We start from the raw sequence: 26,939 nt of genomic DNA, 5'->3' as shown, positions 1-26,939 counted from the left end.
CACGTAATAATGAAACAGAAAAATACAGGCTTTCAAAAGACTCCTACTTTTAATGTAGGGATAAACTAGACACTAAAGTAGGGAGCTTTCCTGTTTTGAAAAGGATAGTTTCCAAATAGGCTTGTTCTCAGGAGCTGAACAAGGATGCTGGGCTGAACTTCTCAATTCGTCAGATCATCTGAGGACAAGTCTGTGAGAAAGAAATACCAAGCACTGCCATTTCTGTGTGTATCAGCATCTTTGTGAGATGACTCCTCCTTTAGGCTGAGGTCCTGGCAGAGGCCCATCTACATCATGACTGCATTCAAAAACTCGTAAATCAAAATATTTGACTGATCCACAAAGAGCCAAGAAAATTTAGTTTTGAATGTTTGATTTTCCATATCAGTCATCCAACTGAAAATCTACCTCACTGAGACAAGCACTTTGTTCTCCTGTTTAGACATCAAAAACATTAAGAGGTTTCTTCACTATGTTTGCCAATCCTACAGGAAAGGCAATATACACAATAAATGTGTTATTGCCTTAAGGAAAGAAACCAAAGCTAGCTATTATGTCCAAATTCTCAGTGTGGAAACTACAGTGAAAGGAAAGATACAGAAATCAGATGACCTCATAAAACAGAGGTCATTGACTGATCACCCTGTAATAACTCTGACCTTTGGACTACAGTTCACTTTTCCCTGGCCAAGACAACCCTCACCCTGTTTCTTGTTGCTACATATGTTTAAGAAAAAGTAATGACAAGTCATTAGAAATCTAAGCCCTTCCATATTTCCCTCCTACTCAGTGCAGGAGAAGCAGAGGCAGTAACACAGGTGTCTTTGTAAAAACTATCTATAGTGACTATGTGGGTAGAATGAAGGTCGTTCTCCATAAGACACATTCTTGTTTTGGCAACATTCACAGCTTTAAATGTGGTTTTAACTTTAATTTAAGTTGGCTGGTAGGCCTAACCTCCGAAAATATCCACACCAGATGGTCAAGAAAGAGGTCTCTGCCAAAATAAGATTGCTCCTGCTAAATTCTGAGGATAAACCCTACCTGATATCATCTGTAATGATATCTTCACAGATTTTTAAAGATAGAACAACCAACATCCTCAGAAGGACTTTTAAGCAATCACTTGACACGTAACACATTTTACACAACACCCCTATTATCAAGGGGAACAAGGAGAAGTATACAAAAATAAAAAATAAAAATCATTGTTCTAATCTAATGACACACATATCGAACTATCTAAAAGGTTCACGTAAGACTGATGTGAGTGTGTAAGGTATAGAAGCATATGCCTTAAATGATACTCCTGTTGATAAGAAAGGGATATTCTGGAAGACAAATGCAGGCGATTTTTTGAAGTTGAGAGTCCTTTGCAGAACAACAACACCCGCAGAACCCTGAATCCTAGGTAGGTTAATAATAGCCATTGGCTCCACACTAGGCACGACAGTGAGGTCCCAATCAAGTTGATAGGGCCTGTTTTACACAGGAAATCCACTGTAACAAATACATGTGAAAAGATCTCTTCTGCACTTCAGCTACGCAATTTGGTGATGTGCATTCTGCACATTTTCAGAAGAATCAAGTTCTGCGAATACCTCTTTAATACGTGGAAATGGATATCTGTCAGTCATCCAAGTATTATCTAGCTCCTTGAAACCCAGACATAGATGAACAGCCTTGAGTTTTCTCTCAGTCAGATCTGTTCAACAGAGATTTACCCTGTAACATCATTTTAGGTCAGTTTTTTTACACCCTAGAAAATCATCATCTCTCACTGAAAACAGTAGTTAGCATCATTTCTTTCTTGGTTTTATTTTTTATAATCCATAAAACAAACCTCACAGCCAAGTGTCCCCTCGGAAATATTTTCTTAAATAAGCAGATCTGGAGCCTATATCACAGCTGTGTCTGATGGTGCTAGGCCAGTATGTTCATCCCTAAATTTATGTTGGGTGCATTTCTGTTATGCATTTTATAGAATATATGCAAAACATGAAACTAAAGTCACATTTTCATGCAGGAAGTTTGCTACCTCAGGTAGCTACTACTTATAGCCTGGGTTCAGCATGAAGCAAGCACCAGCTGAAGGGAAGCAAATTGGTCCATACAGAGGCTTCAGAACCAGCTTCAAACGCTAATCCAACAACCTGAGCAATCCTCCTGACGTAGCAGTAAACGCTATTGCATGTGCGGTACATGTAAGACTACTTCTCTCCATTTCCCTGTCAGGAATCCTCTGGCACAGCAGATACCTGCTTAGTAGATGCAGTTTTATGAGTTATTGTGGCCAAATGGCCAGTCATCAGGACATGTGTCCTTCAAAAGACTCTGCAGTGTACCAGGAAGATCTGTGGTGGCAATTATTTTTACCAAGTGTCTTAGTAGTTCACAGAACTTTTTACTCTCTGATTTTGTCATGGCAACTTTCTGTAGGACGTACTTTATGCTGTATATCAGAGTGGTTGCTCTACTTTTAACTTAACAGCTTCTCCCCTGCCATGGGGACTCTTTCTAGATCTCCCTCATGGTGGTTGGTAAGGTGCTCAGGAACAAGATACCTATTCACCTCAGATGCTGCCTGATCTATTAAGATAGACTAGAATCCACTCGGTTTTCTTTAAAATAATCCATCATGTTTTCCACATTTTTGTAACTTGCTGTTTATATCACACTGAGCCATTTTTGTGGTGAGTTGGGTGGACACCTGTGGAAAAGAACTAGGACAGCACACTGGAAGTTAAGCTGCTGCCACCTCCAAATGAGAACCTTCAGTGACTGGAGCTGTGATTTAAAATAGAAATAGTGGACAAGATTTCAATTTTTTTTTTAAAGCTGATTAAGAAAATAAATGGGTTTTGAAATGTTCAGCTGAAGCAAACTGAAAAGCATTAGCTTTTGCTGTTTGGCTTTTTCAATACTGCAGACTTTCAAAACAACTCTAAAAACGTAAGGGAATCATTTCCATGAAGTTATTTTAAAATTGGAGAAAAGATGGAAATGTTATAGTACAAATGCTGTGTGGTTTCAATTTTTCAATTTTCATTTTGTATTTTCTTCAGAGAGCATTTGAAAATAGACAATATATTTTCTAAGCATTTAAATGTCACAAAACATAAGTGCTTTGCCAAAATAGGACCATGTTCAAAATAATTCTTTTTCCACTCCTCCCACTCATTCTAAATATGTCTTTCCTTTTGCCATGACCTTCTGTGATTCAGGATTACAACTATCACTATCTTAGGTTTCCACCTATAAAATTTCCCCATTTCCTCTGTTACTCAGATTATAACTTATTTGAAGCAGATATTTTATTTTTTTTCAGTATGTTTGTTCAGAGCCTGTTGACACTAATTCTTGACCTTGATGACACTAAAAAACAAATAACAGTCTCCTAACATCCCCCTCTGTATGAAAAATTAAAAATTAGGTAACCTGTATGTATTTCTCAGGTGAAGAACAGGCAACATATTACCGGATAGACACATATTAATAATATGTTCATCAAAAACACACAGAAGGTTCAGAGAGATTTAGTTTAATTTACAATAAAATACTTATTTTTCTTCTGTTTAAATTATAATGGGCTGCCTTCAACTCATGTTTACCAGTAAACTATTTTGTAGCCCATACTGAACCACATGGTAAGAACAAATTTGGGGGATTAATTCTTTCCAACTGCTGAGCAGATGGTATAAATGTGATGCTAAGTAGTTTAAAAGGCTGAATAGATAGATAAAGACAGGAATGAAATTCTTCCCTGGCACCATGTAGCTAGCTACTCATTTCAAAAGTTTTTATCTGATTTTAAAACTCTCTACCTTAGAAGACTGAAACTGGGAGAACTATGTACATTAATTATGGAGAATTACATGTGTTAATTATGGAGAATTACACACACATATTTTGCCATGGTCTTTAAATGTGAATGGTAATTCAGGGACTTGTAAATGACATTTAATTTGTATTTATTGCAAGTGAGTAACAACAAAGGTTGCACGTTTGGAAGCCATACAGTTGGAATCACAAGTGAAGGTGGAAACTGGACTGCCCTGTGTCTTGGTGTGGTTTGGTTTGTGTTTGGTTTTGGTTTGGTTTTCTGTGTTTTTTTCATCAAGTGTTCCTGTACAGACAATTTGAATATGCTGTTGTTTCTACGGTACCAAAGTGGCGCTTTTTTAACATGCCAGGATGAGTTGTTGGGATGAAAATGAGCTTTTAAAATAACCTGATTTTCAGTTATAAGTAGGAGAGGATGAAAATAAGCTTTTAAAATAAAGTGATTTTCAGTTTTGAGTGGGAGTTTTTCCCCCTGCCTTTCCCAGAGGGAGGACAGAAGGAAGACCTAAATTGGACACGTGTGTTATATTGAAGTGCTTTAATTATTCACTACCGGAGAGCCACCCCGCTCCGTCACATTCCCCTGAATTTGGGGGACTTGTTCTGAATTTTTGTGCAACTTGGCACTCCGGGAGCGGCGCAGGCCTTCCGCCCTCGAGTCCTCCAGCCCGCCTAGGCGGCACGGCCCGGCTCAGCGCGGCGCTCTACCCGCGCCGCCTCACTACGGCGCCCCGCCCGCCGCGGGTCACGCCACCCGGCCGGCCGGCGCTGCGTCAGCCGCGCAAGATGGAGACCGCCGAGGAAGGTACCGCGATCCCCGCCGCCTTCTCCGCAGCGCTCCCCGCCGCCCACACCGCCAGCCGGGCACAGCCAAGGGGGTGAAGGGGATCGGGAGGAGGGCAGGCGGCCCGGCCGCGGGACCGGCAGCGAGCGGGGGGGTGCTGACGGGGCTCCCTCCCCCCCCCCACCCCGCTCCGTGCCCGTGCCCGGTGGCTGCGGGGGGCGCGACGCGAAATGGCGGCGGGCGGGGGGGGGGGGAGCGGCGTGCTGCCCTTATGTAACTGTAACTGTATCCGCCGCCGGTGCGGGGCCGGGGGGCGCTGCGGGAGCGGCTCGGCTCGGCACGGCTCGGCACCGGGGCCGTGAGGGGCCTCGGGGCACGGGATGACCCGAAACATGCGCCGGGCCCCGCCGGAGCTGGCCCCGCAGCTTGGCGGGTGTGTGAGTTACTGCCCCGGTCGGAATCCTGTCAGCAGCCCCTCGCTGCCGTGCCTTTATTATTTTGTTACTCGTTTCTGCCAAGCTTAACGCAGCTGTTAGCTAGTTAACTGCTCAAAAACCTGCTCGGAAAACCCAAAATATAAAGCGATGCAGGATCCCAGGTGGTTCCCTCTCTCTTTTACAAGAGATGAGTACGTCACGCTGAAAAAGTTGTCAAATAGATTGCAGTGACGTGTTTTTAATGCATAGTTCCCGTTTTGGGGGCATTGCTTGACTTGAAATCAATTGTTACGTTCCTTCAGCCCAGCTGATGTTGAGGAACTGTGCGGTTGGAGCTGGCAGTGCAGAACTTTCATAATAAACCAAAACAAATAAAGGATCTGCGCTATGCTTCTTAGCAGCGCGTGAGCTCTGCTTGCCATCTCAAGCAATAACTACAAATACGCGTTGTGGTGGCCGGACAGTTCCACGGGAAAAATTAGCGTCTTGGTTTCAGTTGATGAGGCACCATTTTCAATGTAGCTTTTTACTTAGTGTCGCTTGGTTTTCCAACTTGAGAGAATTGAAAGGTAAACAGCTGGGAAAACACAGTGGATGAAGTAGGTCAATGCCTTTGCAGAATGTCCATTGGGTCACGCTGTAGACAAACTTAGTACTTGTGGAAAAGGGTGATTTATCAAAATATTTGTGTGCTTAAAATCTAACAACTTCTAACACTGCTGCAACTCTTGAGCCTCTGTAGCCCCACAGTTATATGAACTGATTAAATTAACAAAGTGACTGTCGAGATTTTGTGTATTTGGCATCTAGTCATCCAGAAAACTTGGTTTGTAGCAAACTGTGAAGTGGATTCTCAGAAAGGACGAGTTGAGTTCCCACCGTTCCAGTAGTTTGTAAATGTGTCTCGGTGGACTTAAGCCAAAAAAGGTAGTTGATTATTTGTAACAGGCTGTTAAATGTGGTAGCCTTTGATCGCACATACTTCTACAGGACATAATCTGGTGACCGGCGGTGAGACCAGGAAGAGAGAACAGAGCGGGGTTGTTAGTTACATTTTAGGGCATTGTCTTCATTAATCAAACCTTAGTGCTGTGCCCTGCACTTGGAGTTTAGACTTCTCTTTTTTTTTTTTTTTAATATATTTAGTATATGCACTTATTATTACTGTATATAACACCTTAAGTTTTATATTATACTCTTGTCAGTGTTACCCTTAAAAGCTCAAAAATAGTAGTATAGAAAGTACATAGGCTTCACACTCACTGTCCATAAATACTGCTAGAACATGGTGACTTCTGCTGGAGTTTCAAACTTCATTTCCCACTATTAGAATTTCATAGCACTTGCCAAAACACCAGAGAGACTTCCCAAGATTAGAAAGCTTTAAACACTAGCAGCCGAAAAGACTTTGTGACTTAAGGAAAAGGAAAGTCAGGCTCTTTATTGTGTGGCAGAGCCCCAACTTCTGCTGTATGTTTCCAGTGGACTTTATGTAACTGTTGGTAACCTGTTAATGATTATATTGGTCCATTGATGATGGCCCTTGGGTTTCTGGTAGGATTGATGGTTGACTGAGCTGTATTGTAGAGTTAGTAGAAAACTAAGTGGATGGTAAGAGTTCAGAAAAAAGAGGCAGTTGAGGATAGTAATGGGCAGACCTAAAGGGCAGCTTCTTTGCTTTGGGCTTGATGTGGTAGATGATCCTCTGTAGCGCCTGACAGCACCAGATAGCAGTGTCTGCTGATAACAGGTACCCCTTGTTCCTTCTAGCTAAATCATTTTTTTGCTAAATAGCCTGATCTTCAGTTTTGGGTATTACAGTGGTGAGCATTTCATTAGAGAAATGTGATGGGCAGAGAAATGTTTTCAAAAAAGAAGTGTATTACCCAAGATCATTATTTCCTGAACGCACACATGACTAACAGGATGCCAAGTGTGTGTGCAAGTAGAAAAACAGCGTCTGTTACACACTGGAAATTTCTCTGAAAGTGACAGTACGGGGGTTGTAAGGTGTAGTTTTACACATTGACCCTCAGCAGGGTTTGTTGATTTGAAGTTGTGTTGCTTAACAGTCCAGATTGTTACTTTTGTGCTTATTTGGATTTATAAAACAAGTGGGAATATCTAGAAGTTCTCGTATCCTTTGAAAACCTAAAATATAGTCTTAACTTACTTTAGTAAGCTAACAGAAGAAGGAAATCCTTTCCCTAATAAAGAATTCATCTATTTTCAGTAAAGAAAGCTCTGTTCTTCCCAGCAGTTTCTGCTGAGAAAGCCAATGGACCATTAATGGGTGGGTTCAGAGAGCTCTGGGGGTCTGTCAGGCAATATGCTTTAAATTGCTTTCTGTGCTGTCAAAGAGCATCCTTAAGGCACCAATTTCACGCCAGTTTAAACCAGTGTAGCTGCTGGTTCTCACGTTTTCCATCTGCCCCGTCGTGTGTAGGGTGCTGGCCCTAGTGCTGGCCTGACCCTTTACAAGGCTGCTCAACCTGTGAGTTGTCAACCTGCCATGGGGAAGTAGCCCTGTTAAAGAGTGCTGGAGGAAGGTGGGTCTGCAGCAGCTAGAGGTTCTACCCTGGCCGTAAGCTGGAGAGAGCTGCCGTGGGCAGTCACCTGGAAGCACTCTCTGCGAGAAAAAGGAATCCTTCGCTTCTTGGGGGAAACTGGGGGCTCGTGGTGTTTGCAGCAGCATGACGTTGCTTGGTATGGCTCTGGTGGAAGTACTCCTTGTGCCTGCTTGTAGCAGCACCAATGTGGTGCTGAATGTGCTTGTGGTGGCCTTACTCAACTTAAGTAACAAACTTACAAAATAGCTATTCACGTTCATTATGTTTGGTTTTCTTTCTCTTTCATCAAAGAGGTTCAATAGTGGTAAATGTCTTAAGTAATTGTTAGTCATTGGTAAATCTCTTCTGCTCAGCCTCTGTTTAACTTGTTCAAAACTCAGATGGAATTATTCCATTTTGAAGTTTATAGCCGCTTGCAGGGGGATTATCCTTACCAGTCTAGACGTTGTTTCAGATGTTTTATTATTAATTTCTGTTTTTATGCAGAGTACCCCTACATACCTACATATTGGTGTGTATATGCTAGAAATCTTAAAAACACACTGCCTTATTACATGTTTTTGTTTGTTTTGTTTTGTTTTAATGAAATGATCAGGGAGCTTATGTTCCTGTTGTGTGTGTTCTGTGTGTGTTTTTTTTTTTTTTCTGGTGGTCTCTGAGTCTTCATGTCTTCTACCAGATGAAATCTATCTTCCAGCCTTTTTCACTTTAAGTTACTTTGGCTTCATCTTGCTACATGGCAACGTTTCTGTAGTGTATAATTTGTTATGTAAATGTGAGTTCTTTAAGCAGAAGAATAATAAGCTTTATGTCCTGCTCAGCAGATATATGCAGAGTCTGTCGGTCTGAAGGAACACCTGAGAAACCCCTGTATCATCCATGTGTGTGTACTGGCAGTATTAAATTTATTCATCAGGAATGGTAAGTTCTGTCTTTTTTTGTTTGCTCATTTTTTTAATGAAATGTATTAACATATTTCTAAAAACGGTACTTCCTAAGCCTTCATGTTAACTAGTAAGAAAAGCCAATTTTCGGAGAAAAAGCATATTAAAGTGTGGTGTTTTTGTTTTTTAACATGATGGTTCACTATAGTTCACAAAGAATTTAGTAATTGTATGCAAAAAGGAAGTACTAATAGTTACATGTGTTTCAGACTACAGTTGTGCTCACACACCCGCAGAAAACTAAAAGCAGGCAAATCAGTATGCTGTTTTTTTTCTATCTGCTTATAATTCTGAATGAAAAAGAATACCTGACCTCATACCAAAAAATAAAATGAACAAAATTTTGAGGTATACGTTCAGTTAGGGAAATGCTAAAATAAAAACTAATTCTGGTCTATAACACACACGTATATGCACACTCTCTTTTTGATTGTATTTTACTAGTCATTCTTTCACAAATACAGTGGTGTAAAATCTTCATCATGTGTATGTGTGTCATATCTTGAAATATTTAAGGATTGGTGTCCGTGTGAGGATACATGCTCTGAGTTGTCAGCCTTTTCAATGACATACATTACTGACAATGTAAGTTCTTTGTGTAAGTTATGTAATTGAAGACATGTCATTGTTTCTCATAGTCAGCTCATCTTTTTCACTTTTGAAACTTCTGTGGCCTAAATGGACTTAATAACCATGCTAGTTTAAGTCCTCCTTGATAATACCAATATTCTTTATGTTTGAAAGTAGAGAATTGGTGTGGGTTTTGTAATGGAGGGGAAAGCGAAGAGATGCAATAGCATGTATTAATGGGATCACTTTTTGTTGCAGCTTAGTTCAGTGGCTTAAACACAGCAGAAAAGAGTACTGTGAATTATGTAAGCACAGATTTGCTTTCACACCAAGTAAGTATGTTTGACTGGTTCTGTTTTTTCGGAACTTCATTTCTTTTTCTCTTAGTATTTGTGAAGTCTTTTCATTCAGCATGCTAGATCCAAAGTAATTGTTTAATTTCTGAATTCTTGTTTGAATTGCAGCTCTTATTATTGCAGACTGTTTAAGTAATATGGTGCTTTCATAATGTTATGTGAGCCATAATAGAAGTCTTTTTTTCGTACCTTTCCTGACTGCCTCAGTCCCATTCTTCTGTAGTCAGCATTACAGTGTATGGTGTGTTTTCAGCTTTATTGATAAATTTGAGTGTTTGGACCTCTGAATATTGAGGTGAAATCACAGCAAAATTCCGATTTGAAACACAGCTTTCAGTTACCTTTGAACTGTCTGCCTGGAATACTGCTTCATGACTTCTGTCAGTTTCACTTCAAATGGTTTTGACAGATAATGTAAACAATAATTACTCCACTTGCATTGCACTCAAGGTGCAGTATTTACCCAGTGTTACATCACCTGTTATGTTAGATTCAGCTGAATACGTTAGTCATCAAAATGACTACATCTCTAAATAGTTCCCAATAGGATTCTTAATTATATTTTGACCAACAATAGTAGAACTCAGCAGGGCCTTTTAGCCTTGTGACAGGCTAGGCTCATTATTTGGTATTGCCAACTTATTAACTGTTGAACAGGTAAAGTGATTTTTGCGTATGCTACATATTTTTCTCATCAAGCTCATTTGTGCCATTTTATTCTTTATAACTGCTGAACTTGGCTCTTCACAGTGCAGATGTATAATTATTTTTTTTTTGACTGACCAGTATCTGCACTGTAAAAGCAGTCTTGAGCTGGGAAAGATGTTGAGGTTTGAGTATTTTAGGCATTTGGTACAATCAAAATAAAAGCTCCCTTTCAGTGCGGCTGGTCCCAGTTAAAAAGATCCTCGTCATTCAGCCTATAGCAAGGGTTTATTTATCTTCCTGTGTCACGCACTGGTTGCTCCCCAGACTTAGCACCCTCAGTGGGTAACGTTTACTTCTTGGCATCCCACATTGCACAAATTACCAAAAACAAAAAAATTTTTTTTTTCCTACCAGACTGCACACAGTGGTAGCACATGTCAGGTACCTAGCACAGATTTCTCTGCTCCTCTACACAGCATGTCTTGTTCCATCATTTCCCTCGCACATAAAATTAATGCAATTACACTTTCCTTAGTCTCTCTTATCCCTCTGCATTTGGAGGATAGTCTGGATGTGCAGTTTGGAAACTGGATCTGCTTGTGGGATCTGGGAAATAGTCACAGATTCTGGAGGGAGAACGGCAAGGCAGAGATGGAATTGGAGTTGTGGTTGATGTTTACGCCTGTCATCCAAAATGCAGATGGATCTGGCCTATAACTGTGCCAGGTTTAAAACACTTAGCAGTTAATTCACCGTGGCATGTGGTGGAATGAACACGTGTAATCAGTATCCGTGCTTCAGCTGGCAGGCACTAAGTTGAGGAAATTTAATTGTGCAGTAATACCAGCAACTCCTCTTTTATTTTAGCTTGATTTGCTTATTGAGGCTGTTGCTGTCATTCTGGCAAAAATGACCCTTTGCTATATAAGAGAGTGTGTGGGGTATTCATAAAATATTCCCGGTGTGCATATTCTTTAAGTCCTTCACTATCTTTACATTCTGTAACATCTTGGGACTTCTTTAGCACCTGGACTGCTGGGTTTGTTAACCTTCATAAGGAAGGAAGAAGAGAGTAGGAGGTTTAGCCTGCATCTTGGAAGGGGCACAAAGAACTGATTTTTCTTTTGAATAATAGCGTCATTCTCTAAAGTGTTTGGCCATGTAGGCAAATGGCCTGATTTTCAAACGCACACTTTGAAGCTAAAGTTTATATATTTTAAAATTCATTCATTTTTTGTTCTTCAAATTATGAGTTTGTCCGAAGCTATCTTTTTTTAAGAGTTGTATTATTTTTGAATGATGCCAAGGAGTTTGTTCATTTTTAACTTGTACGTTTTCTTCCTGAGATTTTGAAAAGCAGCTATTCTATATTCTTTTCCTCCCCGCATACATAATTTCTTCTTTGTGATGTGCTGGGATGCACTTCTCTTGATGTCACACTAAATATTCATATGCACCGATCCATGAAAAGTGAAGCTCTATTTCCCATGAGGAGACAGTTTCTTTTCTGTAGAACGTAACATTAACATAAATATCTTCAGAAATACAAATACAGAGGTAGACTAGTCTGATACTTGGCTACAGATCTGGATGGGTTGATCCCTTTGCTTTCTACACAGCTGCATTGCTGATAAATGGTGGATGTGACACTGCAAGCTTAGTAAATACGAATGCTGCAAAATGGAAGGAAGCTATGTGGGGAAGATGTTCTTCAGTTTATAAATCATAATCTGAAATAAGCTTTTGATTTATGCATGGAAAGTTACTAATTCAAGGTTTGCATACACTTGGAGTTTGTTTTTTGTTATTGTTGTAATCCTAATTTGTTACTGTTCTTTCTCTTTCTTGCTTCCCGCCTTTGTTCATATGTGAGAATCCCAGAATGGTTTGGGTTGGCAGGGACCTTAAAGATCACCCAGTTCCAACCCCCTGCCATGGGCAGGGACACCTCCCACCAGACCAGGCTGCCCAAAGCCCCATCCAGCCTGGCCTTGAACATCTCCAGGGATGGGGCATCCACAGCTTCTCTGGGCAGCCTGTGCCAGGGCCTCACCACCCTCGTAGTAAAGAACTTCTGCCTATATCTAATCTAAATATATCCTCTTTTAGTTTAAAATCATTTAAACTAAAAAAGCCATTTTAAAGCCCTTTAAACAGAAAACAGTTACAAACACATGTAAATGTTAGTATAAAAGTTTGCTGGCTCGGAAACTATTTATTCCTGTGAAACATTTAGATTGAGCTCCTGAGTGGTCCTGTAGCAGGCTGAGATTCTCCACGTTGAATATATAAGGTTGTTTGCTTGTTTTTCTAATTAATCCATTAGCCTTTATACTTGTTTAGATTGTCTTAAAACCTTCTGGATGTGACTAGCATGTCTAGCATAATGTGAAAGAATTCAAGGTTCATAGACTATGGCAAAGAAAAATAGGTATCACTGCAAAATTGTTAAAACGTGATTGTATATTAATGTTCTTAAGTAGCTTATGCAAGAGCATTGCTTAGTAATTGCATGTTGTTAGTTGTAGTACTTAATTTATTAAGCTCCAAACTGTTGGATCTTTGTATTTGCTTTTGTAACTTTGTACAAAATGATCTGTGAAGAGTTATATGATAATACTGAAGTGAGTGACCCATTTTCTTGGGCTCGTTATCTACAGTAATTAAGATTTCATGGAAGGATATAATGGAACAATTCTTTTACCTGGTCGTTTGGGCAGACTAACAGAGTAGCCCATATCCTCAACCTGTCTAGAAAGTCTAGTTTGGAAATACAAATTTCTGAAACACAAAATACTACAAGTGGATACGGAATTCAGCGTATCCGCTGGCAGCTCCAGGGTGCACAATGAACATACAGTTGAAATTCATGAGATTCTTAATTTCAGACATTTTGTTAGGGTTGTGGCTTGCACGAGAAGGGGTGACGTTTTTCTCACTTTGCATTGGGAGTCTGGAGCAAAGTCTGTGTGTACATCTCAAGAACGTAAAACGTGCCTTTTTTACACTAGGATTTATATAGACTTTCACGGTCAGGGCACAAGGATGATTGAGGTGGTATACAAATGACTTACAGAAGAAATGGTAGTTGGGAAATCTGTGCGTAAGAGGGCTGTTTAAGTGTGGAGATTTTATGAAATACGCTAAATGACAGTTTTATCTAAGCAAAGTAAGGTGTTCTGCTTTCTTCCATGCTGGGCACGCATCTGTTTAGGTTATGGGCAGATAAATAGGCTGACTCAGATGGGAGAAGTGTGAGAAATGAAATAGGATACAATTGCATTGTGACAGCTGTGAGGAAAAATAAAACTATTAAAACCATTTGAGCCTTCATAATAAATAGTAGTGGTTTTTTTTTTTTGATACAGCATATGTCTGAGGAGTGTTGCTTTTCTTTATGCAGCTCTGCTTCCCTCAGTGAAAAGTAAGATGATGTGTTGTAGGAAGAAACTCGTAGGAGGCATGAAATCCGTAGGTATAATATAAACTGGCAAAAAAACATTCAGGATCATTAATTCCTTCTAGGGAAAGATTTGCATTTTCAGAACGCTGCTGGCCAACAGCATGAAAGCCACAGATAACTTTCCGTTGTATTTTGTTAGCTCATAATGATCGTATATCTGAGTTCTCTGGAACTGTTTTGAGTGCTTCACAAATCAGCCACTTACTACCTTGTGTCAGAACTAGCCATAAGTGGGGGAGATGAACAAGCTTGTAGCATGCTTAAACCTGCACAACCTGTTCTCATTTTCTCATTCACTGGGAGTAAGCCCTTAGGACGCAGGGAGATTCTTGGACAGTTGCTTTGGTATCAGTTTAAAATTGCTGATGATTCTTTGTGGAGGTAGGTTTGTACAGGGATTGTACTGCTGCTGCTTCCCCCACCCTTTTTATCTCCTTGGAAGGAAAATTGTGTGTGCAGTACAGTTTTCTTTTGGATTAACTTCTGGTACTTGGAACAGGCTGGGAAGGAGAGGTTAAATGGAAAGTGTTAGTTTGTTTTATTTCTTGTTAAGTTTACTGGGAATTATTCAGATTCAGCAGATTACCCCTATTGTGTTTGTCAAAACACAGTTGTGTGGTGCTTCTGCCAAATAGCCTCAGAGGAAATGGGAATGCTAAGAATGCTTCCTGCAATAAATCTGAAAGTATCAGTCACTTTGGTAAGCTAGAGCATTGGGAATTCTTTTCCACTTTTGTGTTGTGGATTTTTTGCCAGCTGAAATTTATTGATAGCCTGCTTCCCTGAAAAGTCATTTTCTAATCATTGTCTGCTTTCTTACTTTTTTTTTTTTTTTTTAACCTGGGAGAAGGAAAATTTCTAAAGACTGCCTTGTATTTTTCCTACTTTATTGATGTCAGTCTAGTACCCGTTACAAGATTACTGGCATGAGCCGTCTGCTTTGGAGAAGGAAAATTAATATTTATGTTCCTGAAGACATTAGGATTGCAGGAAAAAATAAAAATAAAAAAAACCTAAATCTACAAATCTAGTACTCTGCAAGTAAAATAGCCGTTATAGTGCACAAGTGTGACCTGAGAGTCCAAGAAGCTTCTGGTTGTGCTCCCATGGCATTGACAGCTCAAAAAAGCTGAGCTAAAGCTGTGAAAACTCATGCTCAGCCAAAATCTGAATTTCACGCTAGAAATGTAAGAAAAAAATATTGCTTCAATGTTCTCTAGTGCAGAAATCTTTGTTTGGAGGAACTGTGGTAAAATAACTCAGAAGATTGACTTCTCAAACAGTTTTAGGAAAGATATTAGGATGGGAATTATGGGATGGAGGAAGGAATGGGAGGACAAGTATGAGAAAGAAATTGAGGAGGATGTAAATAGGGCAAAGTCTTGGGCCGTGCACTGGTGGTGGGAAATGGAATGTGGAGAGAAAAACAGATACAAATGACAGACACAAGCGGGGGGATTGCCTGTGAAAATCGTTGGTAGAAAACTTCAGTGCTACAGATGTTTGCACACTAGGGGTTCCTGTTGTGCTAGGAATTTTTACATTTCACCTACCTGAGTGGTGTAGGAAGAGTTCTATCTTCTCATCATGGTTCTTGCGTCCTTTTGAAGTGGTGGAATCGAGTGGTAGTCACTCAGCAGCCGCCCACGTTCTTTTTCTCTCTGCTCTGTGAATTATGATTAACCCAAATTCATCTGAGATTTACACACACACACCAAACATGAGGTACAAAATTGGGAAACTCCTGAATGTGTTGCAGGAGTTGATAATAGGGGGCAATAATGAAAGTAGGCTTTTTCTCTGGTTTCATTAGGTGGGCATGATTTGGACAGATCTCAGTAAAACAGGAATGAAAATACTAGATAGGGATCATTTCAACAAATGTATATGTAAATAGGGAAGTAACTGAGCACCCTTTAGTTTGTTAGCTTCCTGGACTGTTTGTTTTACCTTTCTGTTTGGATGGTTCAAAGGGGAAGAGAAGTTGAAAGGAGCTAGAAATAGCAGTAGAAGCTTTACATATTCTGAGGTGTGGCAAAGTAGAGAAATACAACACTGCTCTGTGCACCCACCCACCCAGCTCCTGGCATCATCAAGAATCACCAAACTGTTAAGATTTGGGGGATGTAGCTTAACTCCTCTGAGTAGGAGCTAAATTCTGCATTTATCTGAATGCTGAGTAATAATTCTAAAGCCTTTAGCAAAATTAGCATATAGAATTATTAGCATTTATAGCTACTGCAGCTTTACTGAACTTTACTGAGGATGGGCATCTTCACTCACAGAGGGGACTGTAATGTATGAGTTTTCAGTAATTCCTAAAACACGTTTTTGTTTTTTAGCCATTCTAACTTCTCTCTAACAATTACATCATCAATGCATAGTTAATATTTTCATTGTGGCCTCTTTTGGCGTTCCAGAGAATTGATCCAAGTATGTTTTTTGAAAATTATAAAAGTAAGCTTCAGAGTATCTGCTGAGTTCAGTTTTGTCCAAGTGACATAATAAATCTGTGACACATGAACATCAGGTAACTCTTCTTTCAGTACCCTTAACAAATGTCTGCTCATCCGCTTTTTAAAGTATCAAGAATGTTGGTTCACTATGAGCTGAGTGATCGTTAGTAAGTCTTTAATTAGTATTTTCTATGGTACTACCAAATTGTAAATTGGTAGACATCAAAACATGTGCCCTGCTTTTGAATTGCTGCTCTGTGTTCTCAGACCTGTGCTTCCCTAGCATTATATTTTAGTCTTCTATTTCTTTACCAGAACCTTTGAAAATTAAAACCCATTAACATTTGTCTTACTGTTTTGCTGTTACTTCAGTCAAATACAATCCACACATTGTTGGAATGCACCAAACTCCACATTCTTTGGCATATTGATACTGCTCTACTGTGTTTCCTTCTTCTCTTTACAATACAGAAACTTGGGGGAATATCCCTAGAGAGAAAAAAGGTCTTCTCACGTAGGGGCTTTCTCTCTGAGATTAGTAAAAGGGTGATTAAGAATGCAGGTAGAAGTAGCAGGGATGTTCATTAGAGAAAAGGGAGATGCAGGTGGATTTCATGAAGCAGTGTTTCTCAGACTTATAAGTCAAAGGATTGTATGAGAAGGAAGGAAAAAATTCCCTTCTAGTTCTTAAAAAAATCGACATCATTTATGTGGTTAAAAGTATGTCATGGTTGTTTTTTGTTTGTTTGTTCGTTTTTTAAGCAAAAAAAAAAGTCTAGTGGTTAAATGTATTGAAGTCTCCAAGTTCAGCTGTTCTCAACATAACCGTTAAACATCAGTGTCTGTACAGTTAACTGTAGTTTGTCTTCTTTGTTCAAGTCCGGTATCAATACTGTACATTAAGACTTCTTGGCATCCATATAAGTGTGTAGAAGCTATTTAAATGTAATGAAATTATTAGAAATAGATTTCTGCTAATTGTTTAATGCATAATGAAAACTTTAGGTAATCAGCATCTGTAATCTGAAAAATATGGTTTCATATTTTCATACCATTTGGGGAAGGATAGGTTACATGTAGAGATATCAGAGGTAATTTGATAAAAGTGAAGATATGGTCAACATTAATGACCTATCAGGCAGCTTTTTATGTACTGACTATGGTAATAAAAGTGAAAGCAAAAGAAAAAACCTTGTCACTCTTGTTCTTGGCTTTTGAATATGGTGGGGTTTATGTAATACGTATGTGTTGACTTAAAAAAGTTGAGAAAGTTTGCTATTATAAAAATGTCTGTGTAGACTAAGAGACTTGTTTCATGTTCCTTAATAGGTGTGACCTTAGTAGAAATTTATATCCATTGAAAGTAAAAGCCTTTCTACATAAATTTCAGCATCTTTAGATACTTAATAGGTTGCCTTGAATTTTTCCTGTTTTTTCTGTGCTTTCACTTTGCTAGATTTTGTGCTGTTGGATGGCAAGTGGAACCTAAATTATCTAGCACAAATAAATTGACAGAATGCAAAATTTGTAATTTATCTTGTTCCATCTGCTCTTTTGTTGAACTAGATTTGTAATTAACATCTCTTTCAGGTAATATTGAGTTGGAGGACTACTGAATTCAGCATCTGCTTTTTCTTGCAGGCATGAGCTTATTTTGAGATAATTAGACTCTGCAATTGATGTAATAAAGCTATGAAGAAAACTTAGTTAAAAACTAGCATGGAACCTATTAATTTTCCTATTGAACTCAGTACACAATGTAACAAATGTGTCATGACTTTTTTGTTACTTGGAGTGATCTGTTGGGAATCTATAGAATATGCTTTTTCTTACAGTAGGCTTTTTGTCAAGTACAAACATTTTGTAGTTGGCAGGACTTTCACAAAAATGCTTCTTTAAAGGAAAAGCTGTTTCATAAGTGCCTTTTCTACAGTTTATTCCCCAGATATGCCTTCACGGCTTCCAATCCAAGATATCTTTGCTGGACTGGTTACGAGTATTGGCACAGCAATACGATACTGGTTTCATTATACACTTGTGGCCTTTGCGTGGTTGGGAGTAGTACCTCTTACTGCATGTAAGTATAAATTTCTTGTGTTGTAACACTCGTATACACAGAAGAACATGTTGCTTGTTGCAGCAACGTTTTGTGTGGCCAAAAAAAACCAACCACCTACTAGTTCAAAGACACATCCAACTTACTTTCACTCAGAAATTCTAGCTATTTGACTCTTGAGCCAGTACTGCAATGCTTTTATGATGTTGAGATAGGACAAAATGCATAAAAGGGCTTTTAAACTTCTTGTTTCAGTGAAATGCATCTTCAGTTATCATCTCTTAAATCTGCATAGAAGTTTTGATTTGATATTCTTTATTAACATTTGGCTAGAAGAATTGTCTTATTTTTTCTAACAATTAAAAATGAACGTGCAAATTTTCTGTTAGTATGAACGTCATAATTCTTTACAGTCATACATAAGGTGAGCAGTGAAACTCTGCATAGAAAAATTAACTAAAGGCCTATAAATAATAAAAAATCTGGCAGGAAAAGGGAGGACATTTAAATTGCTGCAGTATCTAGTTTGAAATTTACTTTTCAAATACAAACATTTCAACAAGGTAAAAGTTTCAACAAGGTAGAAATACCAAGAGGATGAAAAAGAAGGGAAAGGAATATAGCATTCAATGAAGAAAATGATTGGAATGGCATCTCGACAAACAGTAGAGTACCCCTTGAACAAAAGAGCAGGAAGCCGGTAAATGAAATGAACCTCTCTAGACAGTTTCTCAGTATGTTCTGTGCTTTTAGTAGTAGGTGATGCTGGCTTAGTTTGAAAGTAGCACAGTACCGAGGTCAGCTGTAAAAAGGTGATCCCGTTTCCACAGCCTGTCCTTTCTGTGCAAGAAAAAGAACTTTTCTGGACATGGAGTAAACAAGATTACAAACTGCCCTAGACTAAAACTAAAAGTATTTTAAATTCTTTCCGTGGCTGATTCTGAAGTAGGCTATACATATGGATAAACTAGTTTTAAGATTGTGACTGAAAAATGGCAGTAAAAAGCTAACATTAACTAGTATTAAATATTAAGCCATAAAGCAGTGATTTGAAACACATGATGAAATGGTGGAACTCTTGGCTATCATGATACAGAATGTGTATGCAGGTTCAAAATATGATTGAACAAATCAATAGGAAAGAAATCCATCAAGGATTAATTAGCACAGTTATTTTGGCAGTGAAACACGTGAGAATGTACTGAGGAAGTTTTGCTGCAAGTACCTTTAACCTGTTTCTGTACTCTTCCTTAGGCGTTTGTTGTTGTGACCAGTGTTGGAGACAGGTCTAGTTGAATATTGGGTCTAACAGTATGGCAGTTCTTTTAATGTCTACCTCATCAAGTACAGCTTTGTTCCACGTGTCGTATGTGGTCTTGAGTTCTGTTGACACACTGAAAGTTAAGATTTTTTGCTTGTGATAAAAGTTATTTAGAAAGTCAGGTGAAAAGAAGGTACCTGTGATCCTTCCCAAATGAGGTCATAACCAAAAACAACTTTATACTATGCTTGTGTTTCTGTTATGCAGGTCGTATCTACAAGTGCTTGTTTACAGGCTCTGTGAGCTCACTACTGACACTGCCATTAGATATTCTGTCAACGTAAGTACTTAACCAGTTTGTTACAAATTGCCTTCCTCATCAGATAACGGTGAAAATGGTCCCTCAGTGTCCTTTTCTTCCAGCTTTTTATCTTCCATTGTCTTACGCTAGGAACTGTCCATTTCCCTTTGCATAGTGGGATGTTTGGCCCTTTGTTTTACAACAGAAATCATTTCACTTCGAAGTTCTGTTACTTGATTTCTTTGGAGATGGAAAGCTGAGTTTATAAAATGGGCCCTGGTTAGTGGCTTGAAGATTTATATGTGATGTCAAGAGAACTTATGCTTCAAAATTCTTTAATTATTTAAAAATAATAATAATATCCTTTAAGTACTTCTACAAGATTTTAGAACAGTTTAAACCTGATGCCACATAGTAGAATATTAGTATATATTATTATATATAATAGTGGTATATTGTTTGCTTTGCTCCATTTTTATATTCTGACTTAATTTTATTCATCCTGAATTTCTCATGCGATAGATTTTTTTATCTGTTCGCATTTTAGTTAGCATTTATATTTTAATGCTTCAGTCACCGTACATTATTGAGTACTGTCCCTTTTAGTCTTTTTAAAATCAATATCATATAAAGAATTAGTAAATTACCAATACAACAGAATTTCAGTTTTTTTCTTAGATCTGTTTTTTTTTTTTTCATTCTCTTAAACCTGAGGAAGTGAAACTCAGTTTGATTAGAATCACTTGCAAGTTCAGCAGATTCTGAATGAATGTCCTGTCTTGTTTAGATAAGTCATCTCAATTTTTTCTTTAAATTACCTGCTGTTGAGCTATTTGATTTTTAGGCACCGGGGCATGTTACATTTCATTAATTTTTGATAGCAGGGAGAGATACTCACTTGAGATTAAGAACAGTATTTTTCCTGTGATCTCTCATTAAACATAAGTTTCATTCTGACTTGACTGAGAAGGATCTGCAGTTTTACAACTGAACTTGGAGCACATTTTTTGATGTCTATTTACAGCCTATGGAATCTATAGTTAGGGAAAATAAAGGATTCAAGTATGTGTCAACTCTTAATAGTGTGTGAAACTTTGACATCTATTTTTTTGACAGAGTCTATTTCAATAGCACCTTGTGTCATCTTTTCATTTCTGGTCCCTGTCGTATTCACCATGTTGTGCAGGCACAAGTGTTTGTGTGGCTGCCTGGAGAGTCAGGCTGATACTTCACAGGGGAATGGCAAAGTACTGTGATAGCGTATTTCTTCCTTATTTTAAATGACTTAGTGTAGTCAGTCTGTTTCCTGAGCAAATTCACTGTGGCTAAAGAGTAATGCAAAGGTGGAAACAAGTGGGAAGGGATACCCAGAATAGGCGTGAGGGTTATTTAAGTCAATTTAAGTACCTATTGCATTATTTGAAACCCTGGTTTCAGCTAGCTAACTGAACTTTGTTTTGCTCCTTCTTTACAGTTAGATACGACTTGATAGATTAGGATTTTTAAAGTGCAGTGTGGAACAGTAAATGTCTGGGGTAAAAGACTACCTGAAAAATAGAGTCAAAGGCAAACCCAGCGGTTCCATTTGGTTAGGGTAGCTCAGCAGATAAAATGTTTCAGTGGATGAAATTACGCATCTTGCCATTTAGACAGATCTTCTACCGTATTGAATCCAAATTCTATATCTAGAAGAAATAACTTTGATATAGCAATATAATTTACTTAGTGACTATTGTATTTCATTTGCATTTCTTGGAAATAGTTTTTCCTGAACTACACTTGAAGCTTCTCTTCATCTTGAGTCAGCACCTGTTTCTGAGGAATATTTCTGTTTAAACAGTAATTTAATTTTGAAAGCCAAACCAGAGGGAAATACAGCGTTTTCCAAATCAGTGTTTATCTTGGCACTTAAAATCATTTTTATACAGGTACTTAAAACCTTCCTAAATGAAACCTCCTTGGAATGGATTTTTAAAAACTAAATAAAATTACATCTACATAGTTTCTTTACCTAGGTAAATGAATAAATTCCACTTTTCACACAAATGTATGTTTCTGTTGATTTGAACTAAGAGTGTCTGTCTGTTTGTGGAAGTTAACAATGACTAAGTGTAGTCTTAATAAGCAAAATAGATTTATAATTAATGTTTTTCTCTCTTTATCAGGGAGAACTTACTGGCTGACTGTTTGCAGGGTTGTTTTGTGGTGACATGCACTCTGTGTGCATTTATCAGCCTTGTTTGGTTACGTGAACAGATTGTCCATGGAGGAGCACCACAGTGGTTGGAACAAAATCAGCAGCAGCCACTCAATGGTGTTGGTCAACAAAATGAGGTAAACTTAACTGCCCAATAGTTCATAATAAATTTAGGAAATATGTTGGTGTGAATAACTACATTATCAGAACCCATCTTAGTGCAGTGTATTTGATTTGTACATTAAGAGACTGAACATGTGCTTCTATATAAACTCATCACTGTTCTGTTCTTGAAGTTCTATTGAATGGAATGATAATGAATTTGTTTCAGTATAATTTTTGTAACTTTAAAATTGTTTGGATTCATATGACTACGTCCATATCTGTTGCATTTTTTGAAGAGAATTTTGTAAATATAAAGCTGAATTGTCAGCCATAGTAAATGAAGATGCCACATTTCTCTTTTTCACAAGTATTTCAGTTCACTGTTGTATAAGTAGTTGGAGGTTTTGTGAAACCTTTGAAGTTGGAGATTCTCTGCCCTCCCCGCCACCTTAATTCGCATGTATGCTTTTAGTGCTTACACAAGACTCTTAGGTGGAAGAAAAGATGATAAAGGTGGTACATGCATGGGGGAGAATACTTGATCAGAATTTTATTTTCTTGTGATAAATATCAACTTTTTAAAGAGCAAGATACAAATCTTAAGTTTTATGACTCACTTGGATTGTCTCTGAATTATCATCTTTCTAATATAATGACAGTTTTTGTAGGTTCAGGAGGGGTTCTCTGTTGAACACTGGTGAGACCACACTTGGAGTGCTGTGTTCAGTTCTGGGCTTCCCAGTCCAATAGGGGCAGGGATATAGTGGAGTGAGTACAACAAAGATCCAACAGGAATGATTAAAGGACTGGAACATCTGACATGCAACGAGAAGCTGAGAGAGATGGAACCATTCAGCCTGGAGAAAACATGCTCAGGGTGGACCTCATGAGTGTGTATGAATGCTGGATTGGAGGGTGTAAAAGACAGAAGCAGAGTCGTCTTGGTAGTATGGAGTGACAGAATGAAAAGTAATAGGCACAAATCAAAATAGAAATTACATAACGCCTTTTTTACTGTAAGGGCAATCTGCTGCTGAAACAGGTTGCCTAGAGAGGTGGAGGAGTTACTGAAAAACATCTGGAAACAGCGCTGAGCAATCTGCTGTAGCTGACTCTGAGTAGGTGGGATGACTAGATGACCTTTAGAGGCCACTCCCAACCTCAGCTGTTCTGTGAAGAAGTCTTGAATGTCTCTCTCTTTCTTTTAAGAGAGTAATTGTTGCTTCTCAATGCTTACCTAAATAAATAAATATTATTTGATACACTTCTTGTTTTTTCCTGGATACAAGATAAAGTACAAAGAGTATAATCAATTTAACTGAGTGCTAGTAACCTGTTTCTGCAGGCTCAGGCTGTTGCAAATGGCGGTGTTGAAAATGCTGTGCTTGATCAACCTGCTAACCCAGCTGCTGAGAATGTAGTTGTAGGCGAGAACCCTGAAATTCAAGAAGAACAAGTAGATGAAGAAGAGGAGGATAACGAAGATGAAGAAGATGCTGTAGTAGAAGATGCAGCAGATGCAAACAATGGAGCACAAGGTAACAGGTGACTCAAAACAGTAATGTTCTAATTTTTTTAAAATGTAAGTGAAACTTGAAAATCGAGCTGTCATAACTCAAGGAAGCTAATTGTATAACTTCCCACTTCAGATTATTTATCTTTCTGGTTTTGCAAATTTCATGTATTTCTTTTGAGTATTAAAGCATTTGCTTGCTGAAAAGCTGTCAGCATTCATGAGTTGAATGTTACGCACATAAGCCCTTTTGTTTATTTAAAGCATAGTATGGAGTAGTTGAATCTGGTTTGGGGTGAGTCTGACAGCTGTAAAAATGGCTCTTGTCTCCTCAGATGACATGAACTGGAACGCTTTGGAATGGGATCGAGCAGCAGAAGAGCTTACTTGGGAGCGAGTGAGTAAGAATAACTTCCGTGACTTATTTCTACTTATTTCTCTCTGATTTATACTTGAAATGATTCTCAGCATTTCTGTAATAAAATCCATTAGGGATATATTTGGATATTGTTGTCTAGTGTGAAAACTGGTAGTAAGAGTCCTTTACAATCCCGAAAAGGTCACCATATTAGAAATAAAATATGATTATACTCCTTAAACATCAAAAAGTCATTTCATTGACGTGTAGTTCAGTAACAGCTTAAAATCTATTAGCAGAGACCTTTCTGAAGTCTTCAGTTTGGTCAGGTTTAGAAATCAATTACAGTTTGCATTAAGGATGCTAGGTCATAGGAACAGCGCGTTGTGTTGTTGATTATAGTTTAATACTTACTTTTATATTCATGAAAGCATCGATAACATCAAAACTACTAAAGAAACCTGAAATTTTAGTTAGGTACTTTATGTATTTGAAAAAAAACAAATATACTTCATAAAAAATGATGGAGCGTTTTAATGCAGTACTGCTTCTGTTTTGTTTATGGATCACATGTTCCATAGTTAGACATGAGATGTACTCTATAATCAGATAGAGAACTATCAGAGCTCAAGAACTATTTTTTGTGGCTGGTTTAGATCAACATCTGAATTCAAAGCTCACTCCATACAACAAAATCTACCTGAAGGTAGATGAAACAGCTTCATTTCATTTACCATTACCACTAGTGCCCAAGGCAGACAGTTGTTTGTTACAGTCGTTGCCTTGAACAAGGTCAAGAAATTCAAGTTTCATCACGAGGAACAAGCAGCTAAGTACCAAACAGCCACTCACTCACAAGCCCCAGGTGGAGTGGGGGACAGAATAGGGAAGGTAAAAGTGCAAGAACTGATGGGCTGAGATAAAGACAGCTTACTAGGTAAAGCAAAAGCCATGCACACAAGCAGAGCAAACCAAGGAGTTTGTTGCTGTTTCCCATCAGCAGGCAGGTGTTCAGCCACTCCCAGGAAAGCAAGGCTCATCATTAATGCGTGATGTCTTCTTGAGAAGACAAACATCATCACTCCGAATGTCCCCACCTTCCACCTTTTTCCCCCCCAGCTGTTACTGCAGGGCATGGCATATGGTATGGATCTATCTGTTTGATCAGTTTGAGTCAGCTACGCTGGTTACATCCCCCCCAGCTTCATGTGCACCCCCAGCCTCCCTGCTGGCAGGGCAGTATGAGAAGCAGAAAATTACTCTGTAAGCACTGCTTTGCATCAGCTAAAACCATCAGTGTACTATCACCCCTAGTTTCATCAAAAATCCAAAACACAGCATCATATAAGCCCGTATGAAGAAAATTAACTCTATCCCAGCCAAAATCATGTCAGGGACAGGTCGTGATCTTTGCCTGTGTCTAATGGAAAGATGCTTAGTTTGTTTTGAAGGGTATTCAATGACAAAGAGCATACATACACTCAGGTTTCTGAACCCTTTTATTGTGTACATCAAGAGGGAAGTCTTATTTTTGAACTTAACTTATGTTCTAGGAAATCTTGATATATTCCTAATGGGAAATATTTTAATGTCTCTCCATGAATATAGAAATAAATTTTAGGAAAGTCACATAACCATTTCTAATCCTATTGCTGGCATAGGCAATAGATCTCTAGTTAACATTTAATATCAAAAGGGGGGGAAGGCTTCTCTGCTGTTTCATCTTGTGAAAATAACATGCAAGCTTTCTGAATTTTCAAAAATATCTTTGCATCTTCGTTTACTTTGTACAGTATGTACAACTTGTAGCACAAAACCCTGGAAGAAATTAGCTTTGAGCCTGGAACTTTATAGCAGTAATCATATGAGTGTCAGGACTAAAATAGTAGAAAATCCTTGAAGTGTGGAGAAATAGACATCCTATTTTTGGCAGTTCTGTGGATGCTTCTTGTAAGAGCTGTGCAGAATGATGGTGGATATGTTTCCTGTCTTCCCTAGCTGTAAACCAATTCTGTTCTAAATTTAGTAGCATATGACATAGCAACATTATCTGGTTACTAGTTACTTTTTTGCATTGAAGGTAAAAATAATACTCTTCCACTTCTCTCAGTGAAACATAAGGTCATGTGTTGAAACTAGGAAGCAAAAAAAAATTGCTCCTTGTTTTAATACTGCATTGTTTAAATGATTTTTAAATAGCAGTTCAAACACTAAAATTTCTTATAAATACAAAATCTTTGTTAAATTCTTTAAGATCTTGGATAGAAGTAGCCTTATAAATTAGGCAGTTAACATGGGTGGTTTATCATATATAGATATATATATATTTAGATATTTTATATGGATATCACTGCCTTTCATCAACTAAGTATACTGTATTTAATGAGAACTTAGTTTCTACCTTTATCATTAAGAATTTGTCTCTGGATTCTGTTGACTGAGCAATAGGAAAAACTCGTGACTATTGGACATTAAAATCAGAGTGTAAAAGGCTACTGTGATGCCAATATTAGACATGTTACTTGCATTTTTCTGATGAATAAAACTAACTTTATCTTCACAGATGCTTGGGCTTGATGGATCTCTGGTTTTTTTAGTAAGTGAAATCTTGCATTTCAAGAATTTCTATAACAGGCTTGTCTTAAAAAAAAAAAAAACAACTTTTTTTTTAATGTAATCATTCTATTTGAAGTCCTTATTTTCATTTGATATAAATTCTTTAGAGAGATTTTCATATGATATCATGACCAAGCAAATTGTATATTTTTAGGAGTTTCATAAAGTGGAGTGCTGTTAGTGGCATAAAAGTTGAAATTCTTAAAAGACTTTGGATCATGTGCTTTGTTGTAAATAAAAATGAGACAGTTTTTATAAGCATACACTGGATATATATACCTGTTCTAGTTTTAAGTTTTACTCTTTATGTTATTGTTAAAATAGTGCCCTCATTACACCTTCTCTAGTTTGCCTTAATACCAACAAAATGGCAACAGTGATTATTTTTTTTTTTTAGCATACACTAGATTTTAGAATGTAAAATCTTTAGTTATGTTTCTTGACTTCGCTGGCTTTTTTTA

The 26,939-nt window shown here is 38.1% G+C and overlaps 1 protein-coding gene across 3 annotated transcripts in view; it reads left to right on the top strand.

The window, feature by feature from the left end:
* Positions 1–4,485: 4,485 nt before the first annotated feature.
* Positions 4,486–26,939, top strand: part of MARCHF6 (membrane associated ring-CH-type finger 6) — a 49,000-nt gene continuing 26,546 nt past the window's right edge. Inside the window, exons 1-9 of one of the 3 annotated variants that reach the window (XM_080583557.1) lie at positions 4,486–4,648; positions 8,459–8,555; positions 9,407–9,480; positions 18,005–18,148; positions 19,656–19,728; positions 21,855–22,023; positions 23,337–23,529; positions 23,840–23,901; positions 26,426–26,458. In XM_080583557.1, the coding sequence (XP_080439683.1) occupies positions 4,630–4,648; positions 8,459–8,555; positions 9,407–9,480; positions 18,005–18,148; positions 19,656–19,728; positions 21,855–22,023; positions 23,337–23,529; positions 23,840–23,901; positions 26,426–26,458 (864 nt within the window). In that variant the 5' untranslated portion in view covers positions 4,486–4,629. Of the gene's footprint in view, positions 4,649–7,742; positions 7,771–8,455; positions 8,556–9,406; positions 9,481–18,004; positions 18,149–19,655; positions 19,729–21,854; positions 22,024–23,336; positions 23,530–23,839; positions 23,902–26,425; positions 26,459–26,939 lie in introns of those variants that run through there. The other 2 variants (XM_080583556.1, XM_080583558.1) reach the window with 2 other exon arrangements.

The sequence above is a fragment of the Anser brachyrhynchus genome, assembly GCF_964034855.1.
Source record: "Anser brachyrhynchus genome assembly, chromosome: 2".
Taxonomy (NCBI): domain Eukaryota; kingdom Metazoa; phylum Chordata; class Aves; order Anseriformes; family Anatidae; genus Anser; species Anser brachyrhynchus.
Note: the sequence above shows the minus strand (reverse complement) of the source record. Positions and strands in the feature narration are given on the sequence as shown.